Here is a 21,889-nt window from a genome sequence, read left to right on the forward strand (position 1 = left end):
CCTGTTCTGAGTCAGAGGTGCAGAATTTTGCTGAATAATAAAATTCCCACTTTAGTCTGGATTTATTTTGGTTTCTGCTGTGGTAAGGCTGCTTCAAAAATTACAGTCTTTCGAGTGACTTCTGACAAATTTAAAATTGGTAATTTAAACAAAAGCAAAGTGCCTTTCAGAAAGGTAAACCCATTTAGAAGCCATTTAGAAGTGTGTGGTACACTGCACACATAAGCCTTAGGCCCATGAGCTTCAGCATTTGTCCCATATCAACAACTTTTTCCAGCACGGGCCTGTTTTTAACTGAGATGGAAAGTCAGTGTCATTCTTTTCACCTCTAAATGCTTTATTAAAAGTATATTTTTCTTGTGAGCCTTTGCACCTACAGAGACTTTTCCTCCCTAGATGAATTGAAATGGTCCACACATGGATATAGAAGCTATTATTTTCCCAGCAGGATGTTAAACTTCTCATCAAGTCTTGCAGAGCCAAAACACTTCTGAAAACCATCCAGGTGAAGGAGCTGAAGTTCTAATACCCGCAGGGTCAGCACTTCATCTCCAACGGGGAAATTTTTCCCCACTTCAAAGAAGCTTTGCTCCCAAGACCTGGACACTTTATGCTCACAGATAACTGTTTTATTAGGGATTGGAGATCAGTAGAAACCTCGGCCTTTTCCATGAAGCAGACACAGATCCTGCCTGTATCACAAACCTGCTCCCCAAGTAGGATCTGGCTGCTGCTGCTGCTCCTTTCCAGCCTTATTTGGTTGCCATTTTAGATGCCACCCCTACACCCTCCCTCTCTGATCCGGGAGATCCCAGAACTGTGCTTGGAAAGGCAGAAAGAGGAATTCAGGTCTGTCAATGTCAAAATATATTTCTCAGTGCAGAGAGAGATTTGATGAACTGGTTAACCTGCTTGTACCACGAGTTATCCATAATGGTAGAATATATGATAAAACCTCATAATTCTTATTTCTCACTTCTATTTTTCTGTGGTTTTGGTTTTTTGGGGGGTTGGGGGTTTTTTGTTTTGTTTTGTTTGTGTGTTTGTTTGTTTTTCCCCAACTGTATAAGCATATACCAATACCTAACATGAAAACTGCAGTGATGCTGATTTTAAACTGATAAGATTCAAGAGAAAAAAGGTTGTAGAATCTGTGAGCTTATGAATAAATGAGCACTGTGATCACTTTTACAAGAATACCTTAACTCTGAAACATTATGCCCTCTACATAAAGAACTTCTCCTTTTAAGGGTTTGATGATTCTAATGTTATGTGACTATAGTAATTAAAAGTGCTTAAAATCAGAGGTGTTAAATTAAAATGCATACTGTTGAAAAATAACCCCCCAAAGCAAGGGCACTGAGTGCTTGGAGAGGGACTTTTCCCAAGGGCATGGAGGGATAGTACAAAGGGGAATGGCCTTGAGCTGAGGGAGGGCAGGTTTAGATTAGATATTAGGAAGAAATTCTTCCCTGTGAGGGTGATGAGGCCCTGGCACAGGTTGCCCAGAGAAGCTGTGGCTGCCCCATCCCTGGAAGTGTCCAAGGCCAGGTTGGATGGGGCTTGGAGCAACCTGGGCTAGTGGAAGGTGTCCCTGCCCATGGCAGGGGTGGAACAAGGTGATCTTTAAGGTCCCTTCAACCCAAACCATTCTGTGATTCTGTGCTTAGATTGTATTTAGCATCTGAATAAACTGTATTATACAGCATTTTATTGCCCTGTTAATTTGAGATATGGAAATCCATGTTAGCTTTTATACTCATGAAGCAACTTTAGCTGTGTTCATCCCTTTTTGCTGACTTGGATTTTCTCCACCTTGCTATTTGTTCCTCTTTGTTTGCAGTTATAATAGCCAAGTGATTTGCCACCCTCACAGCTGACTGTTCTTACAATTCCAATGGACAATTAAATGTTTTCCTAGCACTTGCTCTTCTTATTCTGTGGTAGATGTCAGCTTTCTAACTTCATTTATTTTCATGGTGATGCTAAGACAAATGAGAAATATCTATAAAACTCCTGCAGCTTATAAAGCAATAAAATATTGTTTAGAACAAGACTTCTCTTACTTCTGCCTTATTTCAGGCTTAAATTCTTTCTCTGGCTTGGTTCAGTGTCTGAAGGTACCCACTCCTGAACATATCTGACTAGATATGCCAAGTTCCATGTTTTACTGGGAATACAGGATGCTCTATGCTACTGGTCTCTTTACAGCAATGATTAACTCGAGTTGTTTATGGGAAATAATGAAGAAAAACACTTTTAGCAAAGATCTGAGGTAATGTTCTACCTGTGGCACTGAGATGTACTGTTCAGAGTTGTGGGTACTGTGGACACCTTTATCAATGTGTTGATGAAGGCCTGTGGGAACACAACAGTTTTAAACAGTATTTTAAAGGAGAAATTCCAGAGTGCTTTACACGGATCATGCTCTTTTTGTCCTGAGCAACTCTAAAGTAGAGCAAAAACAACAGAACATTTTATTTATGTTTTTAAATGAAAGATGAATTTTACAGGATGCCCATTATAATGGGAAATAATAAATAATGAAAGGTTTTCTTTATTGGGAACTAAAAGTGTCATGACATCACCAGAATATATTGCAGAGCAGGAAGCAGAGCAGCTCTCGCCCAGCATGCTGATAAGGAAGGATGTATTTTCTCTTTTTTTTCATGTTGTTATATATTTACACATAAAGGTGTATAATGCAAAAGAAGTTATTCCATCAAGAATGTCCAAGAACTGCACACCAGGCTGGGAACAGCTGAAATTTGTTCATTAGAAGTCCATGGTCTGTTGACCTTTTTTCATTCAAGCGTTGCATTGAGTCCATTCCTTATCTCTGTTGTGCATGGCAGGTTGTTTAGCATATTTTTCGTGTTCAAGAGCGACATTGAGTGCCACAAGGACCTCACCTGGCACTTGCAGACATAAGCAGAATGTGTTTGAAAATGTTTCTGTGCTCCCCAGTGGATAATTTAGTTATAAGTGTCTAAGAAATTAGTATCAACCACAGTCAGAAATTTATATTTCACTGAAAAGACCTACAGTAAGACCTTCACCAGGAAAGGGCTCTGCTGATGTGTAGGACTGTGTCTGGAACAGCTCACAGGTTTTGCTGCACTTATTTTGGATGCATTTGAGGGTAGGCCACGTTCTGTAGCAGCTTTTTGTAAGGACTCTGATTTTCAGTGGTACAGCAGCAAGAGGACTTTGTCCTTTTGTCCTCTTGTCCTCAGCCTATCTCAGATCATAAGAGTTGTCTGCTTAGTCCACATCTTGTTCCTTCCCATGGCATGTTACTGCCAACAACCCTTGTCTGTTCTTACCAACAATCCTTGGTTGGCTCCACACCCCCCCACATTTTCTCCTTTTCTCCTGGGATTCTGCAGAGATGAGCAGTGTTGGCCAGGTCCTGACCTGGGATGGTACCTTCTGTACTATTACTCTTTTCTGGGTTAGTAAGTGAACTTCTATTTGGCCCCTGTATCTCTGTTCTGATTTCTTTCAGTCTATTCAAATCTCTGTACTCTGCTCTATGTTCCTCAGTCTTCAAGCAGTTATTTTCTAACTCTTTTCTTTCCAGCTCAACAACTCTGTCTCTGGGGGTATCATGCAGACTTTCCAAACAGTTCAGTGGTGATTTACACTGTGACTTAGGCTGCCATTGCAATTGTTCTCTCCTTTTCTTGGCCTGACAGTCATTCTGGATTGAAGACATGCCATTTTTGCTTATTTGAGTCATTCCCAGCTGCATTAAATTTATTTGAGCTTCTTATTTTTTGAAGATTTATATACTCGAATTGGCACAAATTAAAATGTCTTCCCTGGGAAAACTTGTTTTTCAGTGTTCTGGTATTGCTACTAGTAGATTAACTTCTTTAATGTGGGCCCAGAATAACTGTGTATAAAGATGCCTGGAATGGTGAATCATTTTTCTAATGACCAGATAATTGGAGCAGCAGATTTGAACAAAATGACAGCCTGTCCCATTTTGCAAGACAGGCCATTTGGTTTGATTCTTTATTGAACTTCTGTTGTCAGGTTCCCCAGTGACGAGCTGTGGAAACTTTTCCTCTCGTTTCAATTGATGTTTTTACAGAATTCCTAAATTCTGCTTGCAGTTGGTGCTGCAGAAATGGATCCATCTGCATTTCTGTCTTTCCTGACAGGTGGATGGGTAGTAGTTTGGTTGCTATTGGGTTGTGCCCATGCCAATGATTTCATATCTCCTTGGATACGGGAAAAACGGTTCCATTTTGTGGAATTTTATTGGTCTTGATAAGTATATGGTATAAGATTCATCAGGAATTAAACCTTGCTGTATTCTCACTGCTCTCCACTGGATTTGGAGTAGATTTAGAAATATATTTTCAGGTCTTTCATGGGAAGGTGTTTCCCTTCATGCACATGCCAGCTCTTACTGTTCCAGATGACTCAGTTCTGCCTGCTCAGATATACTTTTTTTCTATCTTTCTGTTCTGTAAATGTGAAAAAAAAAAGCACAGGAAATAGGACAGAGTATCTAATTTTGCCTTTGGAGGTTTTTTATTTCTCCTTGATTTTGGCATTTAGATAAGATTTAATTTAGTTTCAGGTTTCATGCCAGATTTCGAGGTAATGATGAGTTTTAATTTTACCCTTGTTGTTTCTTGCATTCATAATAACAGTATTAATTCTCCAATTTCAATAAATACTGCATGGCTTCTCAGGTTAGAAAAGAGTGCTCATACAATTTATTTGCTTGGGGTGATGTGAAGTTATAAAATTATAAATAACCACAAATATGAAATATTATCTTGTCTTGAAATATTGATAAGGATGCAGATGGAGCAGCCATTTAAATATCTTAAAAGGGATATGTTGCTAAATCTGCACAGTAGGTGTGGCACTTGGAAGACATTTGTGCCATGAAGAGCAGGTGAAGCCCCTGTGTGAGCATTAGAATGGCAGTAATAAAACTGCCAGAGCAGAGGTGATGTGATGGTCAACTCACTTCTCTAGATGTGTCAGTTAATAAAAATAGATGAATCTTTAAGTGGTGTAGTGTTCCAAAAATCATCCTGCTCTGGCTTCAAGTTCAATTAGTGAAATCATCCAAAACCCACAGTTCTTAGAATAATACAAAAAAGGCTTAATGATGTGTGACAACTCCCAAGAATATAGGAAATTGTCTTATCTTTTGCAAATGAAGTCCTACTCTGCCCATCTTGTTAGAAGATGGTGCCACTTTATAGTCAAAGCATTGGCCATCAGAGCCTTCCAACCTGTTTCTAAACAAGTGATCTCAATAACTTCTGTACAAACTAATATTACTGGCCATTCTTTTTGGCATTTTAATTCAAATACGTCTCAGTTATGTTTGTCTGTTCAGGATATGAAATATGTGTATAGATAAATATATATATATATAAAATGTTTATTCAGTGCAGCAGATGCTCAGTGAGCATCACTTGGTGTTGTGGGGTATTGTGAAACACTTTCTTGTGTTTTAACTCTTTCTCCCCTCCCTTCCCCCTTACTAATATTAGTATTAGGATTTTATTAGAATTAGTTTGAATTATTAAACTTCTCTTAGCTGTGAGTTTTACATTTTTTCCCAGTTTTCCTCCCCATCCCTCCAGGGTTTGGGGGGAAGTGAGTGAGTGCCTGTGTGGTACTCGATTAGTGGGGTTAAGCCACGACTCTGGGGTAAATGAAATCTTAGTTCTTGTATGGAAAGGCAGAGAAAAGGATTACAGGGGATAAAATTTTTAAATTCAGTAGAAACATTTGGTTTCTGCTGCTGTGGGTTCTAGATGGTCAGACTTTGCATGTAAGACATGGCTGGTACTGTCACATCATAACGTTTCCATTTTGGGCTAGAACGTTGTTACTGTTGTCCTTGTGATCTGACATGGGTTGTTGGGATCATCCAGGACTTCCACACTGGACTAAACAAGCAGTCCTGTATCCACCTGTTTTCAGGGATCCAGCCCTTCCTGCACGTTGGAGAGAAGGAGGCAGGTAAGGAAATGAGCAGAACATCCACCAGCTTCCCAGGGCAGCAGCAGGAAGTGACACAGAATTAATACAATAGTGGTACAGTGTATTTATTTTAAAAAACCTCAGCAAATGTATTAGTTTGGGAGTCTTTCTGTGATTTTTATATATATAAATATAAAACCAGAAATATCACATGTATATATATATATACACACATATAAATGTTTTTGTTCTTTCCTTCTAACTTTCCACTAGAGTGAGATACAACAGACTTAAACTTGGAGTAATATTTTATTGCAACGTGATAAAAAGTTGACTTGCACTTTTACTATTACTGTAGTTTTCATTCAAAATTTTATATCTACAAATTAACTTTTTTTTTTCAATAGAATTCCATGTGGAATATGCTGCCCTGACTCAGATTTTCCCTGTTTTCCTTCTCTGCTCTTCAGGGTGGGAATGCCATTTTGTTTTCCAGGTAAAAGGAACACTTAAACTAAAAGGCTGTGAAACACTCTTATCTTCTGAATGGTGGGATTGAGGGTTTTCCTGAAGAGAAATTATCCTGTGAAATTATCAGAACCTCAGAACATATTAGAAGTGGGTGGTGTTTGGTAGGAAAAATAATTGTAAAATCAGGAGGGGAAAAATACTGATACTAGAATGAAAGAGTAGTGCTGACTTTTTGTGTGGATTTTAAAAAGAAGTCTGATATCTCTCTGGAAAAGCATTTTTGATGGAAATTAGAGTCTGGAGCAAGGACATGGTGTGATAAAATGTAATTCAGCATTTCCTTATATGGAATATTGTCTTTCCTTTGGTGTCATCTCCATCTCCAGTGTTAGATGGAACAGAAAGGACCAGGCTTGGGGCTGGGAAACATTGTCTCATGTGCTGGGTAGTTCAGAGTACACACATTTCTTGTTCTCTGCATTTCCACAGCCTTTACTATTTAGTGACCAGGAGTGATTCTTCTAGAAAGAGGGAAGTGGAGCACATGGCTCTGTTTGACACTTTGTTAGCTCTGTAAAGAATGTGAAGGCCCTACATGTGCCTCCTCACTGTGAAATGGTATCTGTATTCCATTAGCAGGTTGAAGAGATCTAATTGTGCAGGTCAGGAGTTTTCACTTTCTGCCACTGAGCGTGGAGAGGACTTGCAGCCTTGATGTCCAAAATTGTGCCTTAGAAATCAGAGTTTACACCTCTCTCAGGCAGCCAGGCTTTTGTGTGCACGAAATCCTGAGAGGACCCTGGCGGTGACTGAGCACCGGGTTCCATCTACCTACAGATATGTTTCTGCCCAGTCTCCATCCATGTGTACCAGCCTTGTATCCAGGAGTCTGTCATCCTTCAAAATACTTGACCTGCTTTCCCATATTGTCTGCATTTTAAGAGGTTGATACTGGTACAGATTCCTCTGGGCCGAATTTCTGGCACCTGATTTCAAAGTTCTGTCTAGGGACACTTTCTTCAGTGCTGCAGACAATGAAGAATTAATGCAAAAACCCCCAGCTTATAGTCATAGAAACCTATTTTAGCCATAGTGCAGTTATTCCTGAGTTACTGTGCACCCTGTCCTCTTGACCCACCAAAAATGTCCACTACACCCAGGCACAGGGAGGGATGGAGCACCAGGATACAGTGTCCTCTTCTGTTCCCTGCTTTTCCATTTGGAAATGCATTTCTCACCCAGCTGGCAGCCTGCCAGCCCTTACCCAGAGCAGGGCAGAAAGGGACTGTCCCTGTGAGCTTTGCATTGCTCTCTTCCAAGGGACAATGGAGCATGCATGTGTTTTGATCCAGGAGTCACGCTTTTGAGACAGAGAAATGAGAAGTGAAATACCTGATGAACTTTTCATTGCCTCTAGTCAACAATATTGAGCAATCATGTTCCAGAGAGTCATTATTGTACCACCTGAATTAGTGAAACAAAAGTGAAGACTATTTTATTTTCTGACAGCTTATTTTCACAGTGGTTGTCCAATAACAACCATCACCTCAGTCACAGGGGCAGGAGGTTCACGAGTTGTTCCATCAGGATGCTCAGCACACTGGAAAAGCCTGGGATGCTATTTTGATTCATATTTTCTTGTCCTACAGTTTTGGGTGACATCCTTGAACCAGGAAATGCCAGAGAGCTTTGCTGTCTTTGACAGTTCACTTGTGAATACTCCAAGGAGAATTACTTGGGGAATGACATGAAGTGTGTTGTTGCTATTGTGACTGTTGAAAGCATCTCACACATGTTGTGCTTTTTAAAAAAAGAAGGCTCATCTCTCTGGAAGAGCATTTTTTGGTGGAAATCAGTGTCTGGAGTACAAATAGTATTGTGGTGGGTAAAACGTACAAGTGGGTCAGTTTGAGTTAAAGAAAAATTTCTGACTTTTTTTCCTTACCAAGATCTACTGTTGCTTTGGGAGTATGAGAATTCTGCTTACTAAGCAATAACAAAAAAAAAATTTGTTCCACTTCCAGATTACTTTTTTTTTTTTTTGAATGAAAACCCAAATGAAAAGTGGTCAGAGGGAAAGCTTCAAAAATTAGTATTTACACTTCCAGTGACCTCAGCACAATCCACAGTTTTTCAGCAGGAAAAAAACCAAATTCTTCTTTAAAAAGAATCCACAAAACAAATAAAACCCCATGGATGCATTTTTCTTCCCAGCATGCTTGCACTAGGGAACAAGACACAGAGATGATCAGAGCCTGAGAGTTTAACCAGGAATAAAATACAGTATTGTGTTCTGGCCCTCACGCTTGGTCAGGTTGTATTTTCCTTTAGAAAATTCTTCCCTGTGCTTGTGGGATATCAGAGATAATGATCTGTTGAGTAGGAGCAATGAAGGAAGACTCTCAGTCAATAAATTTGCTCAAAATGCAAGCAAGTGAAATAATCTATTGTCTGGTACAGCCACTCAGTTACATGTACACAGTTCAAATAATTCCAAAGCTTTGGCTGTGCAGAAGTGTTTGGATTGGAGTATAACATACTGGAAATTCAATGTTGTTCATGTGTGTTTGCAGGAGTTTATCAGAGGGAAAAGAATTGAATTTAAAATGTTATTCTGAATCTTATATTAAAGCTTTTTAAATATATCCTATTAATGCTGAACTCCTAACCATTCTTGTAAAAGAATTCTCTTTTAAAACCAAAGCTAAGCAAAAAGCATTTTTATCAGCAGAATGAGCTTCAATGAGAATTTTTAAATCTGGTAAGGTTGTTTTTTTAACAGTTCAGAAGAGAAAATAACTTTTATTTTTCCTTGTGAACTTCCCACTACATATTGGATTGTCTGCTGTAATGGGCCATGTTGATGGAGTCAGTGTAGTCCAAAAGGTACTGCATAGTTCAGCTAAAAACCCAGAATAAATATTGACTCCTGAGAAGCTTGTTCTTCTCAAAGAAGACTTATATGACTCAGATTTTGTTTAATTTTTTTTTTAATTAATTGCCTCATTGAATGATATTTGGAGTAACCAGAAATGTCTCCCTTAATAATGGCATAATTTACGTAATTTTTTTGTGTTTGTCAGAAGCAGAAACTTTTTGCTGCCTCAGTGGTTCATCCATTTTCTGGAATCTTTTCATGCTACTTGACATGCACAGACTGCTGTCTGCAAGCTGGGCCTGGATGAGTTTTATACACAGCTCATGGAAAAACTTGCTTGTGCATCCCCAGATTTATTAAGTGACTTGGAGTGCCATTGTATCCAATTAGTGTTTCTCTCCCTCACAGAATAATTTCTCGAGAAATATTTGCAGTTTATAAAATTATATACGTAATTATATAAGCTTTTGGGTAATTACATGTATATTTTAGGTTTTCTGTACATTTAATTATGGTTTGTTGTAAACTGTTTACAGCATTTCTCGCTGGTGGGGGAGAGGAGAAAGGGAGGGCAAATGGAGCTGAATGTGGAGTAAAACCAAGGGAAATCTCATATTAAAGATTCACCAATGAATCTTTGCATAGTTTATGCAAATCCAGTGGGTATTTTGTGGAAGTGTTAATGAGTGTCACATCCTGATTACTGCAGATTTCCCCTTGCATTTCCAACCGTACCAAATCCAATTGAAACTGCTAAAATTAACACCACGAGTCCACAACAGTTTGTCAGGAAAACGTGTGAAATTTGTTTTTAAAATATCAGGCACTAATTATTCTTGGAAACATCATATATAGATGTTGATATAAAATATTCCACATGCACCCATCTTGATGGATGACAAACTTAACATTGGTCCCCCTAAGTCCTTCTGAAGGACCAGCTGTTTCTGAAGCAAATTTTGCATCTCACTATAGAGGAAAGTGTATCATTTAGCTGCCCTGGCACCAGGGCAGGGACACCTTCCACTATTCCAGGTTCCTCCAGGCCCCATCCAACCTGGCCTTGGACACTTCCAGGGATCCAGGGGCAGCCACAGCTGCTCTGGGCAACCTGTGCCAGGGCCTCCCCACCCTCTGAGTAAAGACTTCCTTCCTTAAGGATGTGCTGGTCCATTTGCTGAGTGTGAAATGTGGCCTGGGATGTACAAAGTTACTCCAGACTAATGCATTTAGTTAATCTCAAAAACTGCAGAGTGAAAAGTAAAAAAAATTAAATTAAAAAAGTAGGAAAAATGAATTAATGATTATGTTTCCCTTTACTTAACAGTTATTCTCAGGGTTTTGAACACTTTAGCCAGCTCTCTTGCCTGTCTCCCTGTAACCTTTGCACTTTGCTGTGTGAGCATCCCTCCTCTGAACTTTCTCTATGTTTTTGCTGGGTTGAAAATTTTGAGACAACTTCATGTTCTTTTTGTTCTCTTTTTACTCAGTTTGGCAAACAAATCCTGTCTTTAGAGCTGGGCCAAGAAAGCCCTTGCAGCTCATGAAAACAACTTCAGTCTAGAAACATTTGAGGGGAGGGAGATTTCCATAACATCGCCCCAGGATGCCACTGGTAGGAAGGATTAGGATGTCCTAGCAAGGAGTTGGGTATGGATCTTTTATTTAGCCTGCCTTTATCTGTCAGTGCTGGTGATATAATCCTGTGTATATGACAAGTCATGATCATAATGAGCCTGTTTATTTCAAGATACGTAGTGGCATCGTTCATTTGCACATTAAAGGAAACTTTGCTGGGAGAAGACAAATATGAGGCCACAAAAGCTTAGTGATTATTGTAATGCTAATCTGTATTCAATCCTGTATATGTGTCACATCTTGAATACTTTAAAAAATTAATTAGTCAACTGTGTTGTGCCACAGATGAGCAGGAGCAAGTGGCTGCTTCCATCCACAAGCTGTGGCATTCTCTGTGCCAGCAGGACTCTGGGGGAGAGAAGGCCCCCAGTAACTGAGCTGGAGGTGGTCCCATCCTCTGCCTTCTACCTGGTAGTGCACAGAATTGTGGCATTTGTGTGATTGTGTTAGTTTAAACCTGTTTTCATCACTTAAAATATCTCAAGTAGCGATCCCAACATTGCTTTATATCCTGTATTTATAAAGATATTTAAATCTTTGCATTCATTTCAGTGGGAAGTATGGATCATGCATCTTAAGTTGGTGACAAAAAGTCTCTTTGGTATGTTTTGCAATCTGGAGAGCAACTGTAAACGAAAATAGGTTGAGTAAAAATAAACACAGCTGCAAAATAAAGATTTGTCGTTGCTAAGAATAAAAGATACAGATTTACCCAGTTTCCCAGCAGAATTGTACCTCCATACTTCTCACAGATTTGCACGGAAAGTGTGTTCCTTTTCCTCTTCCTGTGCCGAAAAATTTCTAGAAATCTCTAAGCAACCTACCCATCATTCTTTGTCCTTTGCTCACATTGCTCCTGTAGGTGCACACTCCCAGCTCTCTCCTGGGGGGTTGTGCTCACTGTGCTTTGCTCAGGAAGCAAAGGCAGAGTGCAGGGTCTGGATTCAGACTCCTCCGAGTGTGGGTGCCCCAAAGGATGGCAGGGGGAGGCCTCAGTGACTTCCACTTGTGATCTTGGGACTGGAAAATGTTCTGTATTAAGTGTGTTTGATGTTCTGAGGAGCATTCAGGGTCCTGTTCTATGGCCCAGGCTGTAATTTATCATTCAAGGTGTTACCTTGCACAATGTGATTTAAGGGGCAGCAACTGCACTTCCAGGTTTTTAGGTGCTTTCCCTTGTGTTTTGACATTTCCTCTCACACCTGTAGGGTGAGCACTGTCACCTCTGTGTTTTCTGGGCATAGGAAAGCACAATTAGACAAATTAACCCTTTGCAGTTCCGTTGAGGAAAGGATTTGCAGTAAGACTTTGTGAAGTGAAAAAAAGACTGCAGAATTGCAAGACTTTTTGAACTCACAATGCAGGAAAAAGTTGTGTTTTCAAAATGATGTGATTTCAGAAAATGGTGACTTGTTTGAAAATGACATCTCAAAGCAGATCCAGATTACCTTTGAAGGACACATGTAGTGAAATGTTAAAGCCAGTGTTGCAGCCTGAACTGGTAATCCTTGTTCGTGCTGAAGTACTGTTTGCCTTTGTAATGTGATTTTTTGTGACTGCTTTAGCACTTCAACAGGGCTGTGAATATGGATAAGCACATAAGGAATTATTTTGCTTCAAGACTTTTCAGAGACCTGTTTCTTCTTCATGTTGGTAGATGTGTTGTTGCCTTATGTTTCACATTAAACATTGCAACAAGCTGAAAAAAGTAGTCCATAGCCCTAAAGTGAATACTGCTGATACGTATTTTTGTGCTTTTCTTATAGCTGACAAAAATGAGATACATATTTTTCCTTGACTTGATGCATCTTCAGAAACTTTGCTCTATTTTAGGAGTTTGGATAAGGAATTATTTTTTGAGCATGACCTTCCAAGCAGCAGCGGCTGTGCAAAAAATTACTGTCCTGTGGAATATGCATTTTGGGCTCCTTATGAGGGGCTGAATACAGGCATGACTGGTTATTTTGATGACCTCTTCTGTAGCATTTATGCAAGAAACTTTTTTGTAGCAGTGTTTGAAGTAACATTTGTTAGATCAGTACTGGTTTAGATACATCAAAATTATGTTCCTCCAACTGCTTTACTGATGGGGCTTGACTCCTTGTTTTTGAGTGAAATTAGGCATGTTTTTGTTGTAAAAAGGTAGCAAATAGAATTTTGCATTTAATACTTGGCAAACGTTTGCATTTAGAGTTACAACAAAAGTGTAAAAGTGCCTTTGGATGATTGTAATGTTTAATTTACCTCCTTTGTGAACTACTCTAATTGCATGTACAGCTGAAACAGAAGTAGAACATTCAAGAGAGATTAGTGACATCAATAGCAATATACCTCCTTGGGAAAAGACAACACCAACTAATAATGCAAAATGAAGCATTTGAGATCAATATAATCACATTTAAAAATTCTTTATAGAGGCTATTTGTAAGCCAGCAGTGAAAGAGAAATACTGACATTTTGAATATACAGAAATATAATTTGTGAAAACACCTAGTACTTTATATCACTGATTTTTTGGAACATCATTTTTGTAGGTCTAATGCTAAAACCACTTATTTTTGTGTACTCTTGTAATTAGTCTCATTGTGAGCTTAGAAACGCTGTGGATGCTTGCAGGATCCAGCCCCTGGAGAACATTTTAAAATTCTGCTTGGTAGAGGAAAAACTTGTGCTTGCTGATTGTGTTTCTTTTGATTTCTTTGATAATTCATGTTTAAAAACCCTTATCGTTTAGATTCTCTCCAAAAGATTGTACCTAGAGTCTGTGTAACATTTTGAATTCTCAAATGTAGGTTTCCTTGAGCTTTGTTATGTTTGTGACATCTGATGGATGTTGTGTTTCTTACCATGTTGGTCTCCTGCCTTAGACTCTCACGCTGTAACCAGAAACTGTTTTGGGATAAAACTGCAGCGTGTTTATGATAAATCACAGGACACTTTTCCCGCTGAATATGCGTCATTAGGCTTGCTTTCTGTAATGCTGCTGGATCATTAGATGGCATGTAAAAAGAAACCATTCCAGCAGTGATCCATCAGGCATGGAGAGCCCCCCTGTGTTGGACACGGACCTGCATTAAACCACATTTCACTGCCCTGCGTGAAAAGTACTGTCAAAACTGTGCAGGTGCAGAATAACCTTCTATAAGGTGCTACTTTGGGATTTTAACAATCTTCATTTTACTTCAGTGGTTTTTAATAGCTCCCCTAGCACGGAAACTTAATTCAAGAAATTACAACTGAATCAGTTACACACGGAAGACTTTCAGCTGGAAGCTTTCCAGGATGTCATGCCTAACTTTTTGGATCAGTCTTAAAAGAATTCAAGCCTGGCCATTCACTAAAAGGCACTTACTTCACAGATACTTTGGCCTGTTCCTCTGTGAAGTGATTTTTTTGTTGTGAAGTGGGAAATGCTCCCTTTTTTAAGGAGAAAAATGTGTAGGGGATATGGAACAACTAAATTTATTTAGAACTTGTAAAGTAACAGACATAATGTGATGACACTCATCTGTGCTATTCAATAAATACTTTGACAATATTTATCTGAAGATCTCAAGTAAAAAAGAAGATAATTCTGGAATTACTGAAGCTTCAGTAGCACTGCCATCACAGTAACATTTTAGTTATTTAATGTTTTTCCTTGCAAGTGCAGTGGAAAGGTTAGAGAGATGCCTTCCATGTGACTGTGTGTGTGTGTGTGCCTGAGTCAGGACAAGGATCTCCAGTAGCTGAACCACAGCAAGACCCTCTTCTTCCCTGTTGTGGTTCCTCACTCAGGCTTTTGCTTATCCCTCAGATCAATTCACAGAGAATTTAACTCTTGGTCTTGGTGTTGCTCCAGGGGTTATAGTTCCACTCACAGCTGCTGAAGGATCTGTGCTGTCAAACAAGGGGATGCCAACCCAGCTGAGGTTCTGCAGCCCCTCTGCAGTGACTCAAGGACAAGCAGTGGCATCCTTTGACCATTACAGCATTTAAGGAATTTTATCTCTTGTTCATACGTGAGGTGGAAGAAACAAACTTATCCACCATTTAGAGAGAGTGGTGAAAATGAATGTATAATATGTACAGCTTTTTATTCAAGGTCACTAATTCTATAGACTGAAATATGAATTTACAATTCTCTTTTTTTCAAGTTGGACATAGACATTCGAACTTTTATTTCGATCTGATTCTTGTCACAACTTTGTGAATGATGCAGCCTGTTCTGCAGTGCTTCCCCCTGCCTCCCCCCACCCCCCCCGCTCTTATTTGTTGCTAATGAGATAATTACTTGGTTTAAACTCTTTTCCATTACTTGAATAAAGCCTGGGGATCTCTGAAGAACAGCAGAGGACCACATGTAGCATCTGCCAGCATTGCTGGTCCTCTGATTGAGTGACCATTTGTGCTGCAAAGGCTCGGGACAACAGGCCAGGGGTAATGGGGATGTTTCTTGACTGCTTCAACTCTGAGTGGCCTTGCCCTTCACAGCATGTTTTTGTAAGACAGTGGCAATTGCTGCTGGTGTCACTTTTAATGTAACTCTGAGCTTAATACTGAGGACGGACATGGGGGAAAATCAAATTTCAGTAGCAGAATGATAAGGCAACCCTCAGTATTTTGCTGATTGTAAATGATAATGTGTGGTATCTTAGTAATCCCTGCGTTTTAGTTCACCCATGTTTAGACACACAAGGTGGTTTAATAGGAATTTCTAGCATTTCAGGACTTTAGTGCTCTGAAACATATTAGCCCTGCTTTAGCAGGCAGTGTTTATTCATTTCCAGAGCACTGTAGGGTCATTAATCCTCCGAGCCCTCCTGAGAAGTCAGAGATGGGAGACACTGTAAGTCGAATTATTCTAATTTTACAAGTGGGAAAACTGAAGAGATGAATAATATGGTCAAGGCCACACAATTAGGTAGTGTGAGCTCTGGGATGTGTTCTGGCTATTAAGCCCAGTGGTCAGGCCAGCCCTTGAAACATTCTGCTTTTTAAATTATACACTTCTGCTTTATTATGATTAAGATGCCTTCGTTTTCCCATACTCTGTCTAGGTAGATAGTCTTCTTTTCCTTGCAGGTACTAAGGTGGGCATAACTACAATAAAAACTTCAAAACAAGGAAAACCATATGAAATCAGATTCTGAATCTGACATTAGTTTGTATATTTTAAGTTTTCATAGAACATAATTAAACCTTCCCTATCCCGTTCTGCCACAAAGGGGTGCAAATTCTTTGATTTATATATACAGAAAGGGAATGACTGATTGAAATTATTTTCTTGGAGATCACTTCATTAGTCTCCTTTTTGATTGCAGAATAATGATAAATATTGAAAGATGTTTTACTAAACTCTTTTTTTTTTTTGAGAAATGGTGTATGTGTGGTAAGAAAATTCATTTTTGAAAATTACAGAAGTCCTCTAAGTAGCATCTATAGAATTTTTCACTAGAGTTTAAGTGGTTACTTGTTTACTTTGGTTACATAAATAGATGTACTTTGAAATAGCAATTTCGTAGGGAATAAGCAAGGCTTTTGTATAGAGAAAGATGTCAATTTTTAATGTTTATCTGAAACGTTTTTGTTTTCTCTGCTCCACAAATGGGTTAATTGCTGCCATCTCTAGTGGAAGATGTTCAGGTTTTATTTCAGTTGCAGCCAATCTTTGTCTTAAAAATAACTTACTCTGCAATATTGTTGTTTTTAAGCTAATTCAGAATTTCACAGGTAATTAATCATCGTTTAATCCAAACGTTAACCATCTCGCTTAAATTGTTCATAGAACAAAATATTAACTGTTTTATCTACATAGACCCGAATAGCGAAGCCCTACAAACTTTAGCACCACGTCCAGCATTTCAGTGAGCAGTTAATATTTAGTCCATACGTTGAGCCATTCCATAAATGAATTATTGAGTGTAATCTGCTCTCCCCTGCCCACCTCCCTTTCCCACAAGGCTGTGGTTTTTAGCTAAGCCGGCGTTGGAGCTGCTCTTATCTCTACAAATAAAACAAACGCGCTCCGCTGAGCGCCTGCACTGCGAAGCCTCGTCGGCGAGGGGAGCAAAGCGCAGGCAGCCGAGGGCTCCATCCACCGGTTCGTGGCAGTGTGGGGAGCGCGGCGTATTGGAAGTCATAAATACTGTCCCAGGGACATTTTGAATAATGTAGGTGTAGCGGGAGAGGCTGGAAGCGCTTCCATCCTGCCCGCTCGCATCTCTCCGCCCGGGAGTCCCGCTGAGGGGGCGCGGGGTGCCCAGCGCTGTGCCCTCGCCCTGCGGGGCTCCTGCAGGAGGGACCGGGACACAGGGTGCCCGCTGCCCGCTGCCCTTGCCCCCGGCCGGGAGCGCTGGATGGTGCCCGGGGGCTGCAGGGCCGGCCGGGGCCGCTCCCCCCGGCTCCTCCGGGAGCTTCCCGGCCCACGATGAAACCTTGGCAGCTGCTGGCGGGCGTGGGAGATGCCCTTCAGGTGAGGCAGAGGCAGCTTCGGAGGAATTCCGGGGCGGGGGGAGGGAGGAATTCCGGGGAGAGCGGAGCGCGGGGGGGGCCGGGGCAAGTTGACATGTTTGGCTGCGGGGGTTGTGTCGCCGCCGGCAGCGACTTCCCGACGTGAAGGGCGAGAGGTGAGGGGGCAAGGGGGGCTCATGTGAAAGGTGAGAGGGTAAGGGGGGGGGGCTGATGGCCGGGCGGGAGGTGAAGGGATGCGGGGTGAAGCGTTCGTGGGGCTGCCGGCCGCGTGCGGAGCGGGATGCAGCCCGGGATGCAGCCCTGGACCGCTGGCACAGGGATGCTGCCTCTGCTCTAAGGTGTGTCGTGTATAAACTTACCGATGCGACGGTGCTCCCGGTGTGTTTGTCCTCCCTGTGTTCTCCGTGTATTCCCCGGGTCTGTGTGTGTGCACGGTGTGGGCTCGTCCCCGCGAGCGAACGCCCCGCGGGGTGAGGTGCCTACGGAAAATACCGTGCGGGGGGGATTCTTCGTCCTTCCTCCGGCTGCAGTTCATGTGAACTTCATCTTCAGGGAGCTGCTTGACTTTCTTTGGGTGGAATATGTATTAGCATTTATGTGGAATGTAGCAGGAGGCTCATCAGTAGTGGTTTTGTCAGATGGATTGTTGCCTTACAGCATTCCCGACCAACCTGGGAATTGCCTCTTTAACTGTAGGGTACCTGTATGCCATCAGAATAATATACTGATCTTAAAAAACACAATTTAAGTGAGTATTTTAAAGCTTTATTGCTGTACTTGTTAAAATACATAGGATGAAACAGCAGCAACATTTAGTTAATAAATACAATTTAAGCATACAGGTAATTTTGGCTAAGAATCCATTTATATGTTTTTGCATTGAAAAAGGCAGGAACCGGGTATAACAGACATAACAGACTGGGATTGAAAAGTGCCTATCAGTTTCCAGCTGGATATAATTGCAAGGTAATTTGAATACTTTTAGCAATTTTCTTTCTTTAAAAAAACCCCATGCTTCAAAGTGTGGAAAAAATGTTGAGGGGAGTGGGGAAGGTGAGTTTCAGTAGCTTTGAAAAAAAAGGAATCTCTTCCAGACTCTCCATAGGGGCATAATATTTTTGAAAGACTTGCTGTCACATGGAGGAGAGTCTGGCACTCCAGTAGTGGAATGCTGGGCTCTGCAGTTCAGGCACCATAAAATCAGGTTGCTTCCAGGACTGTACATCAAATTCCACTCCAGGTATTTTATTTTGGTGGATATTCAGGAATTTAGTGAGATCTAAAGCAGTTTTTCTATTTGTGACTTCTGTAGTGATAAGGAATTTGGTCTTGACAGAGAAGTAATTAGGATTTATGTAAGTGTTAAACAGAAAGTTCACAACTGTTTTTGCTTATGAAATGCTTAGAATAATTAGTTTACATACAGGACATTGGTTTCATATGTATTTCTGAAATGAAGCAGCGGACATGTATAAAGTTTGAATGTCTTGATATTCTGACCATACTTTACAGATTTATTTTTCAGGCATGTGATGTTTACATTGTTGTTTTTTGAACATGCAAATGAGGTTGACTTCTCAAAAGTGAGCTAAACTGCAATTAAGTGAACAGCATTCCCTCGTCTACAGCAAGAGTAGCGGTGCTGTGTGTAATCATTGGTTTTAGATTGCAATCATTTCATGGTAAAAAGTAGACTTTTTGGTTTTATCCTTCACTGGTGCTTCCCTTGAGAGTCCGTGTAATGTCTGTCAGTTATCAGCTGTGCTTCCTTTCAGTCTCACGGATCTATAGGGGTTTGATTATCCATGTCAGGGTTTGTCTTCCTGCAGCAGTGCATTTCTCGGTGTTTTAGAGGCTGTAAACATTCAGTAGCTCCCATTCCCACCGCCTTCTCTGTGAGATGTGGGCAGGAAGTTGTGTTTAATCAGTGCCTCCCAACATCCAATACCCTGGTACCTCATTGAGTGTAAGTACAGCTCATTATACCCCTTTCCAAGCACAGTTTTAGAAAGATTGAGCTTTATGTTCTTCCCTACGTGATAAATGTTTGAAATCAGAATAACTTACCGATAGGTGGATGAAGCAACTTTATTATTATCTGGCAAGGTGTTATATTCAGTCTCTCTAACTTCAAAGCAGTTACTTCAGTAGTATCATTATCATAGAATTGGTCAAATTTAGTTGTTTTATAAAATTTTCATGGAGGGTCTCAGTTTGCTCATAAACCAGAAAACTTTTCCAGGAACAAGTAATAAATTGATTTTTCAAGTGATCAACCTCGTGGTATTCTAAATGTTAGAAAAGGTCTAGAAAAATACCCCGAAGTACAATATCAGAAGTTTGGACTTTTTCCATTGTAATGAAAAATATTGTTATTAAATTTCAGTAAATTTTATTAAGATAAATATGTTAGATATGGTAAATGAAGCATCAAATTAAATAGGAGAAAGAAGATAAATGTGGTTAACTCATGCTTTTAAGTTATTGTGAAAGAGTAGCGTGAAGAGTAAACCAGGGGAAAAATGTGTAGGGAATTTTAACTGTAGAAAGTATCTTGTCTAAGCTTTACTTCATATTTTAATTTAAGTAAGGAATGTGCTAAAAGGAAGTTATTTTTCACTCCTTAGTTAAAAGCTCAAGCTGACTAAAGTCAAGCTTTTAATCGACTTCAGTGATAGGGATTTTAGAGTCTTTCTTGGAATGATTATGTCACAATATAGTATCTTTCCAGAACTTAGAGGTGGGAACAAAGACTACAGAGGACCTTGATTATTTCAGGTGGTTTTTCAGTGGTGTTGGGTTTTTTTAATGTATATTTCAAGACTGGGACATAATTTACAGCATCTCCTGAGAACTAAGCATAACTTTTGAAATGTTCGTTTTGAAATGTGTTAACTTTTTAGGGGAATAAAGTTTACTTTTCAAAACGATTATTCTACCATAAACAGGCTAAAAATAAAGTATGTGCCTTTAATTTTCTTTTGGAATGTGTTACAAAGGAATAGTTCTCATAAACTCCGAGGAAATAAAGGGTTTGGTGACTACACTGATCTGCAGCTGGTGGCTTTGCACAGGGAGGCATTTTTGAACACAAGAAGTACCAATAGTACATAATCACCAGAGGGGAGAAGAGTTCAGGCTTATTCTTTAAAAAGGTGCATCATAAACGTGTTTTCTCTAAAATTCAAATGCTGTGGGGTTGCCTTTGGGTGAGGTACCAGACAGATTAGTGAAAAGAAGTAAATGTGTAAGCGCCAAACTCTTCTGGTGAAACTTCCTTCTAAATTTATCTTGTCAGTCGTGGAGGTCTCTACCTTTAGGAATAAGTCTTTTCATTTTCTTTTTAAGGTATCAAGTGGAGATGTTAAGGAATGTAGCAGATTTGCCTTCAGTGACTTTGCACACTCACTGCTTTTACTTTACCTGGATTTCAGTTTGGACAGTGTGAGAACGTGTTTGCTTTGGGGGATTGGAAGTCAGTGTAAGCATTTCTGCTTTGTGTTTGTCTCCATCGTGCCCCTTGTGCATTTAATTTCTTTTCATATCACCACGTTGAATTGCAGAGGCCGTGATTTCCCTCCATTGTCTTTGAAAATAAAGCACAGTGTGACTTCCTCCACCAGGTTGCAATCAGAGCCTATTTTATCTTTTGTTCTGTAGTTAATTACAGATTTCATGCACAGCAATAAGGGTTCTGCAAAGTGGAATTTCACTGATGGTCAGGAATATTTCAAAAAATGCTGTCGTTACCTTTCACAAACATGGAGACACACAAACTTTTTCTAAAGTATTAAAATGGAGAACCTGCTTGAGTCAGCAGGAACATCCAGATTCAGCAAAACTGGGTTATGAATTCAAGCAATTAAACATGACAAAAAGCCCACTTTTACTGCCTTGACTTACCATCCTTCCTGTATTTTTTTTTGAGATATAAAAACTTCAAAATGTTCTTTTTTGTCAGGGGTTCCCAAAAACAAGGTATACCTCCAAACCCCAGAAACTCTTGAAAATCCTCTTGTTTTACATTTGCAGCTTGAGTTTTTCTTTAACTATTTTTATTCTCAAGAGAAGCAAACACTGTTATTTTATTCAATTTAGGATACCTGGAGTTTGGCAGCTGTGCATTATGTACCTGCATTTTGGTAGAGATAATTAAAAACAGACTGGTTGAATATTTAGCAATGAATAAAGTAATCTCTTTTGATCAATATTAAATATATATTGAAGGGTTTGCTAATGATTATTAAAAATCCAAGCTATTTTTTTCCCTTTTGTTTTTATGGATTTGATGCTCAGAAGTTTTAAGCAGATTTCCTGAGCAGTAATTAATTATTGCAAATTTAGCTGGCTAGAAAAGGTGAGGGAAGTAACCAGATGAAAGTCAAGGCACTAAAGACTAATGGACCAACCTGAACTGGAAGAGAGTTTTAGCAAAGATTATCCATTCCCCACTCGTGTCTTGGAGCCTGATGTAAAATTCTAATC

At 39.9% G+C, this 21,889-nt stretch overlaps 1 protein-coding gene across 22 annotated transcripts in view; it reads left to right on the forward strand.

Moving 5' to 3' along the window:
• Positions 1-21,889, forward strand: part of RBFOX1 (RNA binding fox-1 homolog 1) — a 1,156,483-nt gene that overhangs the window by 531,597 nt on the left and 602,997 nt on the right. For 3 of the 22 annotated variants that reach the window (XM_027750827.2, XM_027750834.2, XM_027750836.2), the window contains exon 1: positions 17,274-17,405. The exons of 17 other annotated variants lie outside the window; for them this stretch is intronic. In XM_027750827.2, the coding sequence (XP_027606628.1) occupies positions 17,361-17,405 (45 nt within the window). In that variant the 5' untranslated portion in view covers positions 17,274-17,360. Of the gene's footprint in view, positions 1-17,134; positions 17,406-21,889 lie in introns of those variants that run through there. 2 more of the 22 variants (XM_027750842.2, XM_039389545.1) reach the window with 1 other exon arrangement.

This window comes from Pipra filicauda, unplaced genomic scaffold (genome assembly GCF_003945595.2).
Source record: "Pipra filicauda isolate LSUMZ 115617 unplaced genomic scaffold, ASM394559v2 scaffold73_size2923735_pilon, whole genome shotgun sequence".
Taxonomy (NCBI): Eukaryota; Metazoa; Chordata; class Aves; order Passeriformes; family Pipridae; genus Pipra; species Pipra filicauda.